Below are 15585 nucleotides of genomic sequence, written 5' to 3'. Positions count from 1 at the left end.
AATAGACCAACACATACATGACCAGTTGACTGACAATTGAGGTACCTAGTCAACTGATCAAATACAATTTATTTTAATAAATGGTGATAGTTCAATTGAATAAAATGAATAGGCAATTTACAGACTAAGAATTATATCTGTAGTACTTACATTTGATCAAGGACTTCTATCCAAAATATATAAAACAATGAATATAAATCATCAATGAAAAGATGAAAACCCCAACAAATATTAACAAAAGACTTAAGCACACGTTTTATGAAAGAAGATACGTGGATGGCCAATAAGCACATGAAAGAACGTCAGCATCACTAGTCCCCAAAGGGAAGCATATTAAAACAATAACCAGATTTCTCTTCACACCCACTAAACTGGCTGCAACCAAAAGCACTGGCAACACTAATGCTGGATAGGACATTCAGACACTGGGACTCACAAGTATGCAGGAAGTATATTACCAGAGAGGGTGCAAAAGAGCATAACCATATGGGTAGCAAGATGGTTTCATAATGATCCAGGAATTTCACCCTTTTAAATTTAACTAAGAAAAATGGAGACACATTTCAACAAAGTACTCATATAATAATGTTCATATTGTCATATTTATGAAAGCCCTGAATTAACAACAACTAAAATGTACGCCAATTGGAGAATGAATAAACAAATCAAGGTTTATTCATACAATAGACTATATTCACAGAAAAAAAAGTACCCATATCCAGAACTCCACGGCTAAATTTCATAGACATTGTGTTGGGTGAAAAAAGGAAACACAAATACATATATTCTATATTATTCCATTTATATGAACTACAAGAGCAGGGAATTGTGGTGCTAGAAATCTGCAAGTGGTTGTCTCTGGGGATGAGGAAGAATGTCTAGAAACTGACAAAAGAAAATTTTGCAGGTGGTGGAAATAGATATGTTGTTTGGGGTGATTATTACAGAATCGCATAAATTGTCTAAACTCATGAAATAGACACTACATGTGTATTTCAATTATACCTCATAAAAGACTAACTGCTGTTGCCTCTTTGAAAAATCTTTTTTCTAACATATAGTAGATGCTGAGACAGTTTGCTGACACCTGCTGAATGTCTACCTTGTGCTACAATCACTTTGGATGCTTTAGACACTATACATTGGTATACTCGCAACTAATCTGGACACGCCTTCCTCAAGTATCACAGACGGTTTGGAAAGGAGAATACACTTGTTCCAAGCCACAGACTAGGTTGAACATAGAATTTAAACACACATTTTCTAATCCCTAAAAGGAAGAGGCTACTCAGACTACATTTTTTGAATGAATAAGTTCATAAATGAATGAACAGAGAGAAGATACCATCCAAGTTGCAAAATGGATATAGGGTCTTTTGGGCAAGTACATAAGATATAGAGATGAGTGATTATCCAGTATGAATGGCTGAGAGGGAAGGAGACTTACAAAATCCCCGACCCATACTGACTTGGAAGCAGAGAAAGAACAGAATGTCTTTCTTGGATCATTAGCTACAAGGACTCTTGCTGTTGTAGAAGGCAGTTTTCTTGCTTTGCACTACACAGGGCTATCTACTCTGCATCCCCTTCCATCATCTTGGTCAAACTCTCTTGATCTTTGAATCTGTCATCCCAAAAGTGCAAAGAAGTGCCCACCCATATAAGCCTTGCCCTACTCCTCAGTAGGAATTTCCAGCATGCCATGGAACCAGGAGCTTCCACATACGAGACCACCTTCCTCACCTTGCCCTTTCCAAATGGAGGGTTCTCTGGGTGCCAAAGTTCCTGATTGTACTGTGAAAGACTGCCATCCTTCTAGGGATCAGCTTTTCTGCCACAGGTGTAGTCACAGACACTAAGCAGGGATTGTGTGCAAGGAGAGAAACCCTGTCACAGAGCAGAAAGCAAGAGGAAGGGAACAGATGGTGCTAAGAGGTAATGCCCACATGCAACCTTAGACCAGCGGTGGAAATAAGATTTGTGAGCCCCTTTTCTTCCTGCATTTGCATTCACACTTTATGACTTCACTATACGTACTGAGAGGAAAACACCACATTTTGTTACCACCAAATGCTGGCCTAAAAAGCTATTTCCCTCTGAAAAATACTATCTCCAGCCACAGGGTCTGAAACAAGCTACTCTTCTATTTATTCAAAGAACTTGATGAGCAGTGAAGACTGACATTTAAACTATTAACACTATATTCTATTTGACAGTGTTATTAAATACTAGGTCTGATTTATGGGAAGGCTTAATCAATTGGTGGCCCAGGTCAGCCCCAGCACTGCGCAGAAATTGGGTTATGCTGGATGTTGTTTGATGAAGTTGATCCAGCTAAAGAAAAAGAAACATCAGCAATATTAAAGTCTGACTTCATGTGATGAAGTTATTATCATATAAATTTGAACCATTTGCCAGCTCAATTCTGCATCTCCAAGTTTCCATAATGGACATTTTAATAGCTGGAAAATCAGAAGATAAAGTCACAGACTTCAATAACCTTCGCTACGACACAGGGAAGGAGCAGTATGGCTGCTAAACATGGGAGTCAGGCATATATCTTGCTACTTTGGTGTCAGAGAGGGAAGGAAATATAAGCACATGTAAAGAATACAAAAGGGGGCCGAAACACACTGAGGTGTAGAAAAGACAAGGTTGCCGCGCCGAGTGGAATGATATTTTGGTGACTATGTCACTAATTACTCACATCCGCGTGAACCTCAGGCAAGTCACTCAGTTTCTCTGAGGCTCAGGTCGTTTCTACATCGTGGAGATAATAATCAAGAAGTCTGTTTCAGATGAAATCACGAATGTATGTAAATAATCTAGCCCAATGCCTGGGATGTAGAGATTGCTCAATAGATTTCATAGGGAGACCAGGCCAGACCAGCAGTAAAGCTGGGTCTCAGTGCAATGAGGGAGAAGTTTCTAGCCCACCAGGGACAGACCTAGAGAACAAGAAGGGGCAGAGCTCAAATGTTGTTAGATGGTGCAGAGCTTGGTGATGCACCACTAGAGGTGCCTATGAGCTGCTAAATGGCTGCAGCAGGAGCTTCTTAGTAGATATGCCTGTGCACTATTCGCTTATATGGAGTTAGAGGATATGCTACCTACTAACGGTGCCTGTGTGCTATGAGAAGATGCACATCTAGGGGCAGTGTCCCTGGGTTGTCCCTGTGTAGACCTGGAGTCCTCAACCTTTTTCTATAAAGGTCCATATCATGGATATTTTGGGTTTTGTGGGCCATATCTCTTCATCATAACTACTCAAGTCTGCTGAAATAGCAGGAAAGCAGCCATAAACAGCATGTAAATAAATGAGTTGGGCTGTTTTCCAACAAATCTTCATAAAAACAAGCTGTAGTTCAGATTTGACCAGGAGTCAGAGTTTGGCAATCCTTGGTCTAGTCTTTCCTTAGTCCTGATAGGTGCAGCTTAGGCCTGATAGGTGCAGATGGTTCAGAGAAATGGAAGCAGCCTCTCTCCTCTCACTTTGTGACACATCTTTCAGCACCAGGAAAATCTTCTTCCCGAGAGAAGGTTATCAAGAGACAAGCCTGACAGGAACCCTGGAGCTATTTCTCTTGTCCCTTCCACTATGAAATCTAAGGAGGGTAACCTGTTAACTGATGACAGGAACCTTGTCTCCGATTTATCTGCCTCTGCTCAGGCAGACAGCAAATAGATGACTCATTCAGGAGCAATCCTGTATTTATTGAGACTTACTGGGTGCCAGGCAGGTTTGCTGTGAAAATGGTGTGTTGTAGTCTCTTAATAAATAAAAATTCTCTTTCGTTCCAAATTCTTTCATATTCTCCTTATCAAAGCCTGATAAGGTTTCACTTGCCCCTATCTTAGTGGCCACTGGAATGATAAGAAATCCTTTATTTGCATCCTTTGCTACTGATTTTTTTAACATTGTTGTATTCATGATTAAGACTCTAAATATCACCAGTGGGTTAGTGATTTCCTGACAGGCAAGGGGTAGCTAGAACGATAAGGAACTGTTTCTCTAATGACTCATCCCCAGGTTTGTCACCCTCCAGAGGCTCAATGGTGTCTGCTGGCATGAAGGAGTAGGTCCCAGTGGTGAGCCAAACAAGACATAACCCTTCTCCAATTCGGATGCTGTGGACAAGTGATCACTCTAAGCAATTCCCCACCTAAACTGGTTTCATGTCATTAAAAGCCTTAGCACTCCCGAGGAGAAAATAATAGCAGTTATCCAGGGTCACCCTCCATACCAACCTCCTTGACTTTTGCAGCAATTAAGACATTGCTCCACTACCAAATACTCCCTGAAACTGGAGCTGAGTCACCAAAGAGCAACTGAAAGTTCGAAGTGTGACTGTCCATCAATTGCTAAAGAAGCTTCCAGGAGAAGCCCCTCGGTGGGCATCTCCTCACTTTTGCCCACACTGCATGGCAGCAGGCTCTGTTTGGGATTTGGAGAGGCTGTTCCTCCCTGAATACTAGGCCCATAATTCCCTACTTGCTGGATTTGTTCTTTAGTTTCTGGATTCAAGTCGCCATCTTCACTTACGGCACAGCCATCTCCAGCCTGGTCTGCTCTGGACTCAGGGACTCACAAGATTGCTGAAGTCATAGTCTGGGAGCAGGGAGCAGAGGGGCCACTCCACAGAAGTAGGGAAGAGGACAGATTTCAGACAAGCATTTAGGTCCCATAGTCATCCAAATAGGCACACAAAGAAGGAGGATTTGAGAGCGAATCTGAGCTTTTCTTCCAGTAAAAAATACGCAGCTCACTTCATTGTCTGACAATACTATAAACTCACTTTTATGACACTAGTTATAAAAACCTTAACATTTCTCTAGTGCTGGCAGTCATTTTTTTTTTTTTCTTAGAGATCCAAATACAAGAGAGAGATTTGTGATCCCATAGCCAGCTTGGGGTTCATAAAATGAAGGTATCATAAAAATAATCCATCCTATGTACTAAGAAAGATTAGATTAGATACCATGAAGTGATAGGCATTGATAAGAAATCGTTTGTTGGCGTCCTTTGCTACTGATTTTTTAACATTATTGTATTCATGAGTAAGACTCTAAATATCACCAAAGGCTGAGTGGTTTCCTAAGTGCCTCCGATGGACAAGGGGTAGCTGGAACGATGAGGAGGTGTTTCTCTAATGATGCATCTCCAGGTTTATCACCCTCCAGAGGGTTCCATGATGTGTGTTGGCCTTTCTGAGCCATAAGCAGGCACATGTAGCCTGGAAAGAGGGAAGGGGTCAGTACCTGTGAGAAGCTAAGCACTGCCTTGCTTGGTCTGGACTTATGCACTTTTGGAAGAGTAGGGAGTGAGCAGAATGAGATAAATGACAACCTTTGCTTCAGGATACCCATACATTTCTCCAGGAATGTCTCTCTTTTTGAATTAACTCATTAACTAATTTTCTAAAATCTCCTGCTCATCTAAACCTAACACCAACTCTGACTTACCAACAACGTCCTTCTCTCCTCCCTAATGCTCTGAGTCTCCGCCCTGTAGCAACCACTGTAGTGAATCTTGTATCTTATCACTGCTTTGGATGTGTGTATGTGTGTATTTTATATCTTTTTAAGAGGGTATAATATTCTCTGTTATCTTCTATTAGTTTGCCCATATGAAATTGCCCTTAGTGTTTCATTTTATTCAATATTATTCTGCTAAGATTCACCCATTTCATTGTAGACAATATCTTTCTTCATATTGTTAATGGTCATTTGGATTCTTTCCAGGGTTTTGGTTCTACAGGAAGTGCGACCATGGCCTTTCTTGTCTCCAAAAGTGCATGTGGGCATTTATTTTGGGTGGATACATTGGAGTGTAATTGCTAGGCCATACGGTATGTGAGTGCCCCATTTTATAAGGGAATGCTGAACTCTTCTCCAAAGTGACTGTACTGAGCACACCCCCACCAGCAATTAACCACCTGTTACTCCACATCTTCTTCACCACCTCTCATTTTGTGCCAATCTAATTGCTGTAAAATGATACAATCTTTATGGTCTTGATTTGCATTTCACAGACCACTAATAATTTTGAACGTCTCTATTTGATTATTGGCCATTTGTGTTGCCTCCTCTGTGGAAGGCCTGTGCAATCTCTTGCCATTTTTCTATTAAGTTGTTTGAGCTTTTCTTATTGATATATTCTTGATAGTAATCTTGCATTAGTTATACGTATTGTAAATATCTCCTCCCTGTGTGTGACTTACTTTTTTATTTTCTTTAAAGTGTCTTGTAATGAATAGAACTTTAACAAAGTCAAAAGTAGCTATCTTTTTTTCCCATAAGCAGTGCTTTTTTTTAGCATTATGTAATGAATCTTCATAATAACCTGTGTGGATGAGTATTGGCTCTCTCTGAGAGTCAAAGAAAGCCGGGAAAGGGAACTCAAAGGCCATTTGGCCCGGGCCTCACATGCACAAAAAGCTTTAAATCAACTTTGTGTTCATTATCGTAAAATGAGGTCACCTACAGACACAAAGATGCACTGTCAGGGATGAAAGAAGACCCTGCAGCTTAAGGCTACAGCACCATCCTCTGCAGTGCAATGAGAGCTAAGAGGTTTTAGTAAATCTTGTAAGCATGAGAAATAGCACAGTTACACTGCATTCTATTATTACTGTCAGAGTATCACTTTATTAAATCCAAACATCCAAAATTTAGCATATGTATTTTCAGATCTTTTAAGTCTCTAAGGTGACCCTCAAATGGAAAGTTGCCCATGTCTTTCTCAACTCCATGAGTTCCCAGACACAGAGAATGGTGTGCTTCATTTTACAATATTGGTAACTTATGAAACTGGAATTCACACCTAAATGTGTCAAGCTCCAGAGCTTAGACACATTCTGCTGTTCAATGTGGCTAAACGGCAAGGAAAAGTCATCCTGAGCATGGGATCCTGTACAAGTCATTCTGTGCATGACCGCCTTCCCAGTGGGCCTCACTCCACATGGCACCACAGCCAGATACCCCAGCCTTCTACACTCTGCCTGATGCCCATGTGTTTCCAAAGCAAAGGGGGACTCTCTCTTCAGACCCCCCGGGACACATCAGGGAGGGGCTGGCAGATTGTTAAGGACCATGAAGGGCAGTGTGGTGGGCCTTAGTGACCCCAGAGCTTTCCCCAAGCTGTCCTGACATCCACTTCCTCTGCAGGAAGGCCAGGAAGTCACTGGAGTGGCTGGAGGACAGCACAGGAATGAGTGTGTGTGTGTGTGAGTGTGAGTGTGTGTGAGTGTGTGTATGTGTATGACAATGTGTGAGTGCTCCTGTGAGGGTATGCATGAGGAGATTCTACAGAGGTGGAGGGATGGGTCAGGGAGGGGAAAAATGGGAGGAGACGCTGGGGCAGTCAGTCTATTCAAAGAGGCAGCGGTGCTGGCTAGGAAGCTGCACATCTCTCTCGCCCCATTCTCTAATAACCTCAGGACAGTAGCCATCACATGTGGGGGTTACTGGACAGGAGGATCCCACCATCAGCAGCAAAATCATAACACCCGCCTTCATCCCACCATATTCCTCTTCATTGACCTCCAGGGGATCTATAGCTGCATGGTGGATAAATGCCAATTCCCCAGCTTGGAACCCAAGGAGTCATAGTCAGAGCCACTCAATCCTCAGCTGTGGAAGAGGATAATAATGCTGAATTCAAGTCATTGTGGGAAATTGAATGAAACAAATGAGCAATGTCTAACACTGCTAAAGAGCATCATGGCCTTTCTCCTCCCTTTTTGCCTCTGGCCCTGGTATCTTCCCACTTGTCCTCCCAAGGTTTTGCCCAGTACAGGTTCTCTGCCCTTACCCCCATCTCTGAGGCACACCTCTTTTCGCAGTACAGCCCCAGAGATGAGCCCAGTCCACCTGGCTGACTCTTTCCCTGTGTGCAGACTTCCCCAACCAGACCCCCAGGCCAGTCCACAGTGGGCCCACCCTCTCCCCAGCACCTTTCCTTCACTCCTCCACCTCTCGCCTAGTACTCTGCTTCTGCTTTTGCCAAGTGTTCTCAGCTGGGGTGCACAGGCCTCTCAGTGACACCCTCCTATGGGTCTCTGAGGAGAGTGGGCCAAGGGTTGGGTTTAATCTGTCTGCTCCTTCCAAGCCAGCACCACTCTGCAAACTCGGAAGGTCCCTAAGGAGCAGCCACTCTGCTTCTGCTGCCCAGAAGGGGCATCCACCTAAAGAATGTGTGCAATGGATCGCCCTGCAGGTGACAGGGCTTCTCAGAGGCAGATGTCCCCAGAGGTGTCTTGCACCTGAGAGATGACCACCCCATGGCCCTGTCATAGTGCATGTGCCCAAGCGCCAGCTTCCGCCTACCTTCCTGATGCCTTCTGAAGGACTGGACACACAGTTGTCAACCCCTCCATTCTTGCTAATGGTCCGCCAGAGCTCAGCAAACGTGCTGTCCTGCTCCAGGGGGTTGGTGCCCTTGGCTCGGAAGTACTCGTATACGGCAGAATCCCGGACTGTGCCATAAGACATCTCCACTTGTTTGGACAGGTCCTGGAAAGTCCTGAAATGCAGAAAGGCAGTGAGGCGTGCGTACATGCTGTGCACTGCAAACTGCAAGGATACAAATGAGCTGCAAGGCTCTTCTGATGTCCAAGCCTTGCATGGCCCACTATCCACACTCTCCACTCCCCATGCCCAAAAGTTCAAGTCCCCCAGACCGGAGTGGGACTTGCAGGGCCTCATTTGAATACAGGTATGTTTTCTCAGTGTGGATTAACTCAATAAGATCACTGAGCACCTAAAAACAGATTCTTTACTGAACTAGTGGGATAAAATGATGAGTAAGGCATGATTCCTGCCTTCAAGTAGCTTACAATCCAGCTATAGAAGCAGACATATAGATAGAGAATCACAGTATCAAACAGTCAGGGCAACATGAGAGGCTGTATGCTGCGGATCTCCAACTCAGACACCTGCAGAGGCTGGGCAGGAATGAGACCTATGTTGGCAAGATGGACATTAATGTTGGCTGGCCCATGACACTCAGAGACAGCATGGGGAAGAAATGCACTCAGAGACCAACTCACTCAGGGTAAATTAAGAGGCCTCCCCTCCAAAGCTTGCAGCTGTGCTAGTGGTCTAGCCAATTATTGACTTCAAATGCTTCCCTCCCCATGACCTCCCCTACCAATTTGGTTTTTGAAAAAATAAAGAAAAATGAAGTTTTTTTTTTATCTCTCCTGATTTTAAAATGTTGGCAATTATTTAAAAGATGACGAAAAAACCAAAGTACTTCTGAGGGCCTTGGGTTTGCTGTCCTTAGAGGAGCGGCAGGTGCACATTGGAGTGGGGAACTCATGAAGAACGGCCATCAGCAGCCCAACAGCCAACTCAAGAGCAGAATTCAGAGCTAGGAGCAGAGAAGGAGACTCCTCTGGGGAAGGATGAATAGTCACAGCAGGAAGGACGAATCACTATGAAGATTTTACTTGTCTCAGAAGAGCGTACCAGGCTCAGCATGTTGAGAGAATGTCATGTACCAAACAGAATTGCAAAATAAAAAAGCCCAGTGGGGAGCCAGCTCCTCTCTCTGGGTTCCAACCTGATCATTCTTTACTTACTTCTCTTCTAGAAATCTCAGTCTCTCCTCTTTATCAAACCACATCATCATCCCTCCCTCTTTCTGAGTCACTGTTTCCACAGGAAGAGCCAGTCTCTCAACTGGATCTATACAACCCTCCATCTTCTGGTCTCATCTCTGGCTGTTCTCCCCACCTGCATACAGCACCAGAGCCAACCTTGAAATGAGAAATCCCACACACTCCCCATCCATGGCACCAGGCCACAGTGCTCCCTCTGCCTGGAATATCTCCCTCCTCTGACAACACCTCTACAAGCCCCTTGAAAATCCAACAGCCAACAGCTGCCTCTTTCCTTGGGGAGATGTTCCCACCCCAGCCTCTCTATCCCCTCTCTATACCTTGTGGGCTTCTGTGGCAGCATGAGCTCACTGGGAAATCAGAGAGCCACATGCCAGAGCAGAGACAAGCAAGGGCTCTGGAGTCCAACTACCTTTCTTGCCTGTCTGCCCCCCACAACCAACACTGTGGTCTAGAAAATTTAGTTAACTTATCTGTGCCTCAGTTTCCAATTTCTTTAAAAATGGAGATAGAAACAGAGCCTGTTGCAGAGGATTGCTATGAGGATTAAACAGTATTTGTGGTCAACTCTCAGCAGTCCCTGATGATAACTAGTAGTGATTACTCTGGGTCCCCAGTAGACTATAGGAATTCGATGGACTGGAGCTGAAGGAGCTCCATTTTCACATCCACGACTCTGGACCCAGGGCTGTCAGCAGCCTCCCCAGCCAGCACACAGAAGGGCCAGCTGTGGATGCTTCCCTCTGCTTTGGAGACACATGCCATAGCATTCCTTAAGTCCCTGCTATGTGGCCAAGAAACAGAGCTCAGTATTTGTTTCAATACATTACAGATGAAAGGAAACATAAAATAACAAATTCGATGAAGAAATCTTTCTAATTATTGTGCATTATTTATATCTAACTGAAGCAAGATGTTCCTTTGCCTGAAGGGCCCCAAGGGTTGTAACTCTGCCGTTAATTTGCCTGTAATGAAAGGAGGGGGATCTTTTTTCTCCACATTAAAAAAAATTTTCTCATGGTAATACAAACAAACACAAGGCTTTGATGAATGAGAAACATCAGGATGAATTACACAGTTGAGTCTAAATACTGAGCTGCTCTAAATTACTGCAGTTACCATGAGTGTGGAATGAATGGGTAAACTGCCAGGGAGCTCCAAACACTGTTTCATCCCCAAATTTGAAATGGAGATTTTCTCTCTCCTCTTGGTATTATTCATGAAGGTGCCCATGGCCAGAAGCTCAGGGAACGTCTCTGGATAACAAGCAGGCAGCCCAAATGTGTATGGATTCATGTTCATTTCTGTTCCAATTGACCTCACTCTTCCGACCCCAAAATACCACCCCCATCTTCTTTGCATCTTACTGCTCAGACCCATGGCCATAGCCTCCATCCATCCATCACCTCTAATAGCCACACATTTGTGCAGACAGATCTCTCTCCTCTCAGACATGCACTCAATCTTTCAATAAAGGTTTCCAGGCTCATTAATGCCCAGCATAGCAGGCACTACCATCTTACTCCAGGGTGAATAAACTTGTAGAAGGGTATCTGGGGCTTTGAACAGAGGGTCTCAACTATTCATCCACCAAAGCCATCATCTCCCCGAGAAAGTCATCCTCTTGTCACAGCACACAGTTTTGGAAGGGACACATGGAGAGGAATAAAGGAGAACGGGGACAGCCAGGCATCCAGACTGCCAAGCCAATGCTGGCAGTCAGCGGAAGACAGATGTTGAAGTCAGATAGGATGCCCATTCAAGTAAGTGAGAGAAGCTTTACCAGGAGGAGGCTGTGCTAGCAGCACACTCAATTTAGAACTTTTCTGAAGTCAGTCTCTTCAGGAACAATGGATACAAAGTGTCCAGGTACCCCTACCACAGAGAGATGAAGGAGACATACCCATCACAGCTGCGGTGATGTGGTCTCTGTTAACCTTACATGCATGATGCAACTCACTGATGTCATTCAACCAGTTATTTCACCACAGTTCCTGAATATCTACTAGGTAAGGCACAATGCACACCGAGCAAGAAATATGTGGCAGGCACCATCAAGAGGCGAGTTGTCAGAGAAGTAAAGCAACAGTGACCAAACAATGTGATAGATATTAAAATACAGGTCTGTATGTATGGGGAACCCCAGAAGCACAGAGGAGAAGTAGCTAACCTGTGGATAGGAGCTAAAGAAATGCTTCCTAGAAGAGGAAACATTAAGCTGAATCAGAAAGGATGGGTAGAGGCAGCCAGATGGAGAACCAAAGGGTAGGATGTTCCTGGAAGAGAAGATATTACCTGAGAAGGCATTCGAGTAATAAAAACACGTGCCTCATTTGAGACACATACCTGGGAGCAATTCACATCAGCTAAAAAGACATAGATGAAGGAATCTGAAGACCTGAGTGTAGATGCTGCCTCTGAATGCCTTCACTGTTTGACAAAGACCAGTAGCTCTCAAAGTGTGATTATCAGTAGCACCTGGGGCCTGAGGAGAAATGCAAATCCTTGGGCCCCACTCCAGGCTTACTGAGTCAGAAACTCTGAAGGTGGTGCTCAGCAGTCTGTGTTTCCATAGTCCTCCAGGTGATTCTGATGCACACAAGTTCCAGAACCATGGATGGGGCAAGTCATTTAATCTCTGAGGCCTTAGATTTTATAACTCATTCCCAACTCACAGGGTTGGCGAAGGTTAATGATCACAGACATACCTGGTACAGTTAAACTTCTAGTAGACTGCCTATCATCAGTAGTTCAAACGGTTGGAGCACTTGGCCCATGTGAAGGAGTCATGGGTAACGGGCCAGGGTAGTCATACCTGGATGGAAGCAAGCATGGGCAAGCTGCATGTCTAAGCTTCCAGGCTCATGTGATTGGAACCTATCTCCCCATCTGCCCATCTGTCTCTGCAGTAAGAAGCCTATGGCCCTTCTTGTTTCCATCTTGCTGCCAAAGTACATGCAAATGCTCCCCCATCAGCCCACAATCTGCTGCACACGCTTCAGGCACTCAGGACACCTAAAGGGATGACTTGCAGAAGTCCGAACCTAGGATGAGCATAGAGACACCAAAACTTCTCTGGCAGGCAATCTGGACCTTCGCTTTCCAGGTCGTCATAGTAACAGCCTTGCAGAGGCTACCCTGGGAAAGTAATGAGCTCCTAGGCAAGAAACGGCTCAGGAAGAATGACTTCAACAACATCAGCCCCAGGCTGCCCACTAAAGTCTGCAATGGTTCATGAAATATGGTGCAAGCCTGTGTACCCCTTGAGCCGCACTTCTGTTTGCTTCCTATCTTCTTACTTCAGCTTTTGATAATATTTTGTGTTGGAATTCTCCCCTGACAAAGCCTACCATCTCCTCCAACCTTACATTTAAACCAATATCTTCTTCTCAAGTGTGTCCTACCAAAACTGGGCTTGGGACCAATGCAAGCTGCTTCTCTGTATCTCCTGACCTGGATTACAGATTTTTGAAATTTTCCCAAGCTGAAAGTGTAGCTGACACCTTTGAGCACTCAGATTGTCTTCCAAAAAGACTTTGTAAGCACCCATTTCCTCTGAGAACACTGTCCTCTAATTAAACATGCACCTCCAGGAAGACCTACCATGTAACCTTCAGTTGTGGCCAAGAATATTCTCTCCAGCTTGATACCACCTCCCTTCCTCCCCACACCTTTCTCCATAAATCAATCTATTTCCTAGATATATGTTTGTTAACAAAGAGATAAATTTGTTTGCAGTATGATAAAAATCAATAATCCAGAATTTATAAAACATCTTTGCATGTTACAAAAATGTTTACATTAGCAATGGAGATAAACACTTGCAACAAGAGCAGAATCAATATTCAGTACATGCAAAACAGATTTCAACAATGATGGGGATGTCATAAGCATGGGCCTGATACATGTGGATCTGGAAGCCCTATTATTCTTCCTTAAGGAGAAGAGAAAGTGGCGGAGCAGCTCAAAAGTGGGAGGGTGGAAATATCCGTCCTGGTGACTTGAAACTTTCAAGGCTACAGCCTACAGATGCCTTTACTATCATTCCAGCAGCCTCGATTTTCTCTTTTTTTATTATTATACTTTAAGTTCTGGGGTACACGTGCAGAATGGGCAGGTTTGTTACATAGGTATATGCATGCCATGGCGATTGGCTGCCTACATCACCCTGTCATCTACATTAGATATTTCTTCTAATGCGATCCCTCCCCTCTCCGCACTCCCTCTGCTAACCCTCCCTAGTCTCCCACCCCACAACAGCAGCCTCGATTTTCTGTCTCAGGTCTGGCTCTGCAAGACATGCTGCTGCAATCATCAAAGCAATCAGGACCGCCTGGCGAGAGCTCAGCACCCGGCTTCCGGAGGGCACCGGGACCCACCCGGCGCCCACTGCCAAGCCTTTCCTGGGTCTCTTCCCCATGGCCCCCGTGGCCTCTCTGATCTTTCACCCATGCAGGTAAAAGCTTCCTAGTTGTCTTCCTTCTTTCATTCGCTTGTCATTCAGAAAACCCTATTTCTTGCGCATCTGCCTGCAATAGACACCGTTCTAGGGCTGGGAATAGGGCATGAACACCGTACAGTTCCTACTTTTTTGGATTTTACATAGTTGCGGGGAGACAAAGAAATGAACATCAATGACAACAGCAATAATACAATAACTAGGTAATGCAAGGGTCAGCAAAGTTTCTGGAAAGGGCCAGACAGTGCCTATGTGGTCTCTGAGGACAACACAAAATTTGGTTACAAAATTCCTCGTTTTTGTTTTTGTTGTGTTTTCCAACACTTTTAAAATGTTTTAAAAAAGGGAACGCAGTCTTGGCTTGCAGGCTGTGACAAAGCTGACTGCAGGCCCACTGAGGCCTCTGGGGCATCGTCGGCTGACCCCTGCTGCTATGTAATAAGTGGTGAAAAGGGATATGAAGATTAATAAGGCAGAGCAAGGGTGAGAGAAAATGATGGAGGCAGTGATTACATAAAGTAGCCAGGGTGGACTTTGAGCCATTGCAGCTGACATCTAGGGCATGTGTTTCCTTAGTATGTGTCCTTGCACGGACAAAGAGGAGCAGAGAGGAGCAAATGCACAGAAGGTGGGGCTGAGGACAAGGAGCCAGCATGAGTCTCTCCTACCTTGGAACATTTATCCCAGGACCTTCCAGGGAGGTCTCGGAAAGGTGATGCTGGGGTGTACACAGGTACTGAGGTTCGAATACTGTCTCCGCCAAAACTCATATTGAAACTTAATTCCCAATGTGGCAGTATTGAGAGGTGGGACTTTAAAAAGGCCACTGGATCATGAAGACTCTGCCTTGATGAATGGATTAATCCATTCACAGACTAATAAATCATCATGGGAGGGGAGCCAGTTTCTTTATAAGAAGAAGAAGAAGAGAGGCTTAAGCTGGGATGTGAGCCGGCTTGGGCTCATATCCATGAGATGACCTGAACCACACATGACACTGCAGGGTCCCCACAGGTGAGAAGGTGCATACCCGATGCAGTTGCTGGACCTTGGACTTCTCAGCCTCCAGAACTGTAAGAAATAAATTCCTTAAAGAAAAAAACTACCCGGTTTAAGGTGTTCTGTTATAAGCAAGAGAACATAGATTAAGAAAACAGGTCTCCTTCGTATCCATAGCCTAGTCAGGGAGTGGTTCTAGGAGTGGTTCTGTGTAGTGAGCAGAGTGACTGCAAATCCAAACACTGTATGAGGACACTTAGTGATCCACAGGGTGAGGGCTGCAGGGCCCACGGTAGAAAAATGCATGCTTCCATAGGCCACAGAGCCCTTCTTCAAACCTGTGCTTGAAAGCCGGCCTCAGAGGGCCAGCTGAGGTGTCCTCCCTTTTCACCACCTTCCTTCCCTCCATGGCGTTTTCTCTCCAAATCCCACTTCTTCAATTGCCACTGAAATTAGAAGACACCCAAAATAACCTGCTAAAAACACTCAAAGCATTTGTATATA

General features: G+C 44.5%; 1 protein-coding gene across 8 annotated transcripts in view; it reads right to left on the bottom strand.

Moving 5' to 3' along the window:
- GRID1 (glutamate ionotropic receptor delta type subunit 1) overlaps positions 1-15585 on the bottom strand; it is an 806979-nt gene that overhangs the window by 40614 nt on the left and 750780 nt on the right. For all 8 annotated transcript variants that reach the window (XM_078345425.1, XM_035267800.3, XM_035267801.3 and 5 more), the window contains one exon: positions 8329-8524. In XM_078345425.1, the coding sequence (XP_078201551.1) occupies positions 8329-8524 (196 nt within the window). The remainder of the gene's footprint in view (positions 1-8328; positions 8525-15585) is intronic.

This window comes from Callithrix jacchus, chromosome 12 (genome assembly GCF_049354715.1).
Source record: "Callithrix jacchus isolate 240 chromosome 12, calJac240_pri, whole genome shotgun sequence".
NCBI classification, from domain to species: Eukaryota; Metazoa; Chordata; class Mammalia; order Primates; family Cebidae; genus Callithrix; species Callithrix jacchus.
Note: the sequence above shows the minus strand (reverse complement) of the source record. Positions and strands in the feature narration are given on the sequence as shown.